Source organism: Palaemon carinicauda, chromosome 19 (genome assembly GCF_036898095.1).
Source record: "Palaemon carinicauda isolate YSFRI2023 chromosome 19, ASM3689809v2, whole genome shotgun sequence".
NCBI classification, from domain to species: Eukaryota; Metazoa; Arthropoda; class Malacostraca; order Decapoda; family Palaemonidae; genus Palaemon; species Palaemon carinicauda.
Window position 1 is genome coordinate 25,352,858 of NC_090743.1, and position 7,614 is coordinate 25,360,471.

A 7,614-nucleotide genomic window follows, 5' to 3' on the forward strand; every position below is an offset into this window, starting at 1 on the left:
TTTACAAGACTCAGGCTTGTGCGTGTATATGTGTGCGTATATTTATATATACATATATATATATATATATATATATATATATATATATATATATATATATATATATATATATATAATATATATATATATATATACAGTATATACATTATATATATACAGTATATACATTATATATATACATACATATATATGTATATATATGTGTGTAAATATACTGGATATATATAAAATACATAAATATATTTATATATATATATATATATATATATATATATATACTGTATATATATATAATCATAATATTCTCTACATTTGATTGCCAGCCACTACTAAGCCTTATCGAAGTTAGAAATATATGAAGAAACTTTCACATTCCATGAAAGGATTCGATCGGACGCCCATTGTTTTAAACTAAGAACGAGCTAAATCCCTAAATTCTCTTCCTAGATTGAAGGGTAAAATATGTCTCGTATAATCTTACATGGTGATAGCTTCTTTAATCATTCACAAATTAGATAATACTTAGTAGTGACGCCCAAATCCAAAACAAGTATGGAAAAGTTAAGAGGTCCTTGTGGATATTAAAATACATATACTTTATATATGAAGTGACCAGTGGATTAGATACATACACATACACACATAAAACACACACACACACATACATATAAATATAAATAAATATATGATTATATATATACGTATATATATATATATATATATATATATATATATATATATATATATGTGTGTGTGTGTGTGTCCAAATATTCACATAAATTTAAGAACAACGAAATTTTGAAGATAAAATGTTTAAACTAAAGAAAAATGGTACATATGAAAATGAAAATTCACTCAAGATGTAATAACAACACGTAAGAAACAATTACACACTATTACATTACAATATATGGTATCTAATAAATTAGTAATTTATTAGATTGAGTGTAGATATTTCAATAGAAATGTATTACATCATCGTGCAAGCGAATACGTAAAGAATTTTTAAAACGCGTATATTGGTAAATTGAAATACAAGAAAATCTTTAGATGTGAAAATAAATCCTGAAATAAAAAAATATACCAATAAATATTTACAAAATTATTCGAAATATACAAAAAAAAAAATAAACATAATATACTACTACTGATTAGTGACGAGTCGATATTTCACTGCCTCGGCACTTCGGACGTTGACAGGTTGGCAAAATATTGACATTTTGCAACAGCGAGACGGGCCTTGAGAGCCAACGGGGAAATGAGAGGGGGAGGATACTGAATGCGTTTCTTGATGTACATTTTCATTTTTAAATGATTGAAATCAGTGTATTTCTATGTATTTTCGTGATTTATTTTTCATTAACCGAATATGCGTTTTATTTATTCTTATTTCTTTTATTTTCAATCATTATTAATTTTCTACACGAACTGAATAATACGCTTTTTATGTATTCTTATATATTTGATCATATTTTTCGGAATGTCATAACTAAAAATACTGTCTTTATTCATATTATGTACTTATACAAGGATAATTAATTGTTAAAAACATCAAAATAAACATAACATATAAATGAAAATGGAAAAAATATAAATAATCAGAAAAAAATAATATATACATATCACAAACCTTAAACACATAACCCACATTCCTTAGAAAAGTTACCTTGCTGATAGGAAGCTCTTTAGCCTAACCTTGCTTGTCATTCCCTTCCTATTTACTGAATCTCACTGCCCCCAACCCCCCCCAAAAAATCCCTTCCTAAAAAACCTAACTTTTTGGGTCAAGGATATTACTTATTCAAAATCTAACTTCATTACTAATATACCAAGGCGTCATTAAGTTAGAATATGTATAAAAGAATAAAACCCAGGGAATGGAAATCCATATTTTTTAAAGAAATTCAAGACATACAGTACAAACTGTGTATACACATACAAATTTTCGTTTATACACCCATTTCTGTGATGTGTATATTTCAGTAAATAAATGTTACATCTTTACTTCACATCTGACATTTTACTTCGTCTAAAAAAAACATTATTTCCAGGTTTCATAAAATAAAATGTAAAACATTTCATCAAGCGTTATTCGAAAACCCACTTTGAACACTGTAATGAAAAATGGTAAGGGGTATATACTACGAAAATTGATAGGGTTATATTATAGAGGTCAGGGCCCACTCTGCATTAGTAACAATAAAAACATTATCAGTAACATTTAGCATTTTTAATCAGTTGTATTTGGTTTTTGTTGATACTCGAATGGTCCTGTAATGCATTTAAAAATCCTTTTAAAATCGTACTTGAATTCAGCAACTGCGAGAGAGAGAGAGAGAGAGAGAGAGAGAGAGAGAGAGAGAGAGAGAGAGAGAGAGAGAGAGAGAATTTCACACGCTTAACAGAAAGACTGTTGTGCCCAAGTGTTCTGAGAGAGAGAGAGAGAGAGAGAGAGAGAGAGAGAGAGAGAGAGAGAGAGAGAGAGAGAATTTCACACACTTAACAGAAAGACTTTTGTGCCTAAGTATTCTGAGAGAGAGAGAGAGAGAGAGAGAGAGAGAGAGAGAGAGAGAGAGAGAGGGGAGTATGGTGACGCAGTATGTACCACTACCCCAGGACTGGGCAACCCCACCCGCAAACCCGCTCCCATAAATGCCAAACTATCCTTATCCTTCCCAGCAGTCTGTGACTAAGAACGCACTTCAAGCTGATAAGAACTTCCTAAAATCCGAGTACAGTATATTCGCAGAGTCACTCCAGACGGGATATAACAATCTACGCAGTTAAGACAGTCCTCTTAACTGAATGAAACAACACATACACAACACAACAAAAGGAATAAAAGATATCAAGTAAATGTGTTAAATCTACATTTACGACAAACGTCGCATATTAAGAGGAATCGTGCTGAGAGAGAGAGAGAGAGAGAGAGAGAGAGAGAGAGAGAGAGAGAGAGAGAGAGAGAGAGAGAGAGAGAGCAAATTGAATTTCTAGACCCTCAAAACCTCATAACGTTGAATTTACTGGTTCAAATCACATACCAGATGTATTTATAATAGTATTTCTACATACACACATATATAAGTACATACATATATGCATACATACAATATACACTATAGTATATATATATATATATATATATATATATATATATGTGTGTGTGTGTGTGTGTGTGTGTGTATACACACACACACACACAACAAATGCAAGACATGTCCTTATTCATGGGGTTTGGCTAGCTTTCATCACTATGCTGGCCAACTGTCGACTGGTAGTGGTGGGACACTTTTGTCAGATACCTCATGGCAAACCAACCTATTATGGGTGGCCCTATTTGATACAGCTTTGTTAATCATGCCGAAACACAAACCCTTTCACAACGTTAAGTCACCACCACTCAAAATGTGATATATATATATATATATATATATATATATATATATATATATATATATATATATATATTATATATATATATTTATATATATTTAAATATATATACAGTGTAGGTGAAAAAGAGAAAAAAGTAAAATACTGAAGACCGAAATGTCACCGGGAAATATCTGTGACAGAGCAATTAAAAACAGCTCAAACTGTAATTCCTCGAAATATCAATGTCACAGACTAAGTGAAAAATAATTACTGAAAGTGTTGCGCTTAAAAATGCAAGGAGCTGGTAATGTGAAGGGCCACTGATTCCTCTCTCAAAAGCCAGGTCTCTAATATTTCTGATGCTGTGATGTTGAATTCATATTCATTTCTTGATTTGTTTTATTTTCATGTAATTTGTCTTTATGTCTTGTTATTTATTTCTTAGTTTCCTTTTCACACGCAGCCTATTTTCATTATTGGGATCTTAGGTTGTATTATTTTGTTTTTTACAGCAGCAGTTGCAGTTTGGCTTATAATAATAATAATAATATACTAATAATAATAATAATAATAATAATAATAATAATAATAATAATAATAATATAATAATAATAATAATAGTAACTCTTCAAGGTTTCTTTTGCTCTACATGAAAAGCGACTGGATAAGAGATCTCTTTCCTATATCCTGCATCCAATCTGTCTTCCTTTATCCACCTTTCTATGGTTTCCTTGGCATCTTTACAAGTCTTCGGGCTGCTACTGTAAGGGAAAACTACAAAACGTTTCTAAAATTCTTCGATTTGCGCTTTTCCATATATGAAGATAATTCAAAATTTCTTGGGTACGTACACAGAAACTCCTTAACACTAAGTATTTACCCTATAAGCAATTCAATATTTTATCATTGCATTGTCATGTCAAATACAATTTAGGATTTTTAGGTCTTAAAGGGCTAGTAGAGGAAAAGTGTTTTATGGATAGAAGTGGGTGTTTGGGACTTTCGTTTCCTCAGCAAGGCGGTGTAGGGTTCTCAATACCATTACAACTATAATATGGGTGCTGTAGATAACCAAACGAAGAGAGAGAGAGAGAGAGAGAGAGAGAGAGGAGAGAGAGGAGAGAGAGAGAGAGAGAGAGAGAGAGAGAGAGAGAGAGAGAGAGAGAGAGGGGTCCATAGGTATCCCAGTAAAAACAGAGAGAGAGAGAGAGAGAGAGTGAGAGAGAGACCATAGGTATCCCAGTAAAAACAAATATACATCGTCGTAACCCTTTGCACTTCAAAAGAAGATCAGAGGCCTTGGTATTAATGTCCCTAACGACGTAACGATTCCTCCAACCCGAATGCAAATTTCCCTTAGGAGCAGGAGGGAGGGAGCATTGGGGCGAGAATTGGAAAGTGGGTAAATGGAGGGAAAATAACTGAAAGAGAAATGGAGTTAGGGTTAAATAAAATCTAAGAATAGAGGAAGAGTGGAAGTTATTGTAAAAGTAAAGAGGAAAAGGAAAATGTGAGATTAAGAGGATTAAGAGGAGGTAAATAAATAAAGGGAATAGAGATAAATGGCAAAGAAATAACAAGCTGGCACAGCACAAAGTTAACAGTTGAGAGAAGAGTGACACTAGCTAGGAGAAGGACACTCCAAAATCAAACCATTGTTCTCTATTCTTTGGTAGTGCCATAGCCTCTGTACCATGGTCTTACATTGCCTTGGGTTAGAGTTCTCTTGCTTGAGGGTACACTCGGGCACACTTTTCTATCTAGTTCCTCTTCCTCTTGTTCTCTTAAAGTTTTATAGTTTTAATAGGATATATTTATTTGAATATTGTTACTATTCCTAAAATATTTTATTTTTCCTTATTTCCTTATTTTCTTTCCTCACTGGGCTATTTTCCCTGTTGGGGCCCCTGGGGCTTATAGCATCCCTGCTTTTTCCAACTAGGGTTGTAGCTTAGCATTTAATAATAATAATAATAATAATAATAATAATAATAATAATAATAATAATAATAATAATACGGAAAGCGAAAATAAGTATGGGATTGGTGGAGAGTGAGGTCTAGAAAATAGAGAGATAATAAGGAGAATGCGTGGCTGAAAAAGTAAATAAGTGAGGAGAGCCAAATAGAGAATGAATAATGAAAGCATGGATGATAATATGTGAGGGATTAGAGGGATAAATATTTCGAGACAGGAGAATATTAAAGAGGGTGAGGAGAGTAGAATGGAGGAGAGGCAAGGGAATGAGAAAGAGAAAGGGAGAGTTAAGACACTAATTAGAAATATTTGAAGAGTAATTAAAGGTGGGGGAAAGAGCAACAAAAACATCTATGCAAACAGATTACTAAAAACATATAAATAAAAAAAACAAATAAAGTCTTATACTTAAACCAATCTTCTAGGCTTTTCCCCGCAGCTGTTGCATTAATGCACAACCCCTTGGCGAGTCTGCTTTCGCATGCAAGCCTTACATGCGGAGGAAACCCAGCACTCAACGCTTGCAGAGAGAGAGAGAGAGAGAGAGAAAGAGAGAGAGAGAGAGAGAGGAGAGAGAGAGAGAGAGAGAGAGAGAGAGAGAGAGAGAGAGAGAGAGAGAGAGAGAGAGAGAGAGAGAATATAACCAGGTTTTTAAATTTAAGAAATATTTTTTTACGAGCAATAATCGATATTTGGAAAAAAATTTATATTTAGAAAAAAAATTGAAATGTTATCAAGTTTAGTAACAACTTCTTCGAGACTGAATGATATTTGTATGTTAACTTGTCGCAATCGCTCTAGGCATACACCGGATGTGTGCGGCAAGAAAACGGGGACTCTTAATGTTATTTATTTCGCACCTTCCGTACAAATAATAATTCAAGAAAAATAAATCGTTTGAAGACAATTGCCTTTCTCAGCAATCGTAAGAATTTTTAATTATTTTTGTAAAGAATAATGTACTTTACCAGAAATTCTACTTATGATGAAGCATAAGGTTCACAATTTTTTATTTCTTTTGGTATAATAATAATAATAATAATAATAATAATAATTAATAATAATAATAATAATAATAATAATAGTTACACTAATTACGTCTATTCTATAAATGGAACTTACTTCAGCAGTAATATAATTTTGAAGATTATTATAAAACCACTGTACTTCAGACAAAATTGGCATCGTTCATCGGATAAAATGGAACACAAAACATAAAAAAATATCTCTTATTAACGACAAGTTATTTGGTGGATGCGAAATTCCGTCAGAATCCAAATTTCACAATTCAACGCAAGTACATACCTACCCAAACAAGGTTACGTGTTTATCTGAATTTAAATCTCTGAATCTTTAACATTATACTTCTTCATAAGACTAAATTCGGAGAGAGGGAGCAATGGGGAGAGCCCTTTTACGTTTAGTTATAAAGGCAAATACGGTAATAGAATGAATCACTGATTACATTAGTATCCCTTGAACAATTGGGCGTATTGAAAGAAAATATAAAAAGGCGTCAAAATTCGAGATGCATACATGGATAAATAGTAATGTTTTTGAAATGTCACCTTTCCGAATTGGCATTATAACCTGTTTATGGTAAGATGGAATAGGAAAATCTTATCATTTTAACTTTTACTCACCTCGGGAGATTGCCAATTTTGGGAGCTCGCGGACGAAACCCAAACGGCGTAAGCCCCTCTTCCACATCACCGTTGGCTGAAAAAGAAAACGAATCTCAATGCCTTTACAGAAAACGTTACGACTAGACCTTAATTTTAAGGGTTACCCATACTATTCTCCTGGTCCCTTCATGTTTTGTTACAATTCAACAACTACATTCAACATATAAAATAAAATTACTTGAGAAAATATATAAAAACATAAAGACTTAGAATACTTATATATTGCTGAAATATTGTATTAATTAAAAAATCCTCTTGTTATACTGAAAAGAATAAACTTGAACCATAAAAAACGAATACAAGTTACATGCAAGAAAACCAATGTCTTCATAACGGGAATTCAAGGAAATCGAAAGACCATAACCAATTCAAACTCCTATCAAATAATCATAAAACAACTCGCTAGATGCTAATAAATACTGCAAATCTACACAATGGACCCATGAGTAATGCTTTATTGGTGTTATTCATCAAATATTTCAATGCAAGGTTTGCCAGGACAAAAACAATAGTACTTATAACACAGGTTCTCCTAGTCATTTTACCAAAAAAGAGTTCATCAAATTAGTGGCATTTG

General features: G+C 32.3%; 1 protein-coding gene across 4 annotated transcripts in view; it reads right to left on the reverse strand.

The window, feature by feature from the left end:
* LOC137658530 (calcium/calmodulin-dependent protein kinase kinase 1-like) overlaps positions 1-7,614 on the reverse strand; it is a 476,501-nt gene that overhangs the window by 349,165 nt on the left and 119,722 nt on the right. For all 4 annotated transcript variants that reach the window (XM_068393330.1, XM_068393328.1, XM_068393326.1 and 1 more), the window contains exon 2: positions 6,996-7,071. In XM_068393330.1, the coding sequence (XP_068249431.1) occupies positions 6,996-7,071 (76 nt within the window). The remainder of the gene's footprint in view (positions 1-6,995; positions 7,072-7,614) is intronic.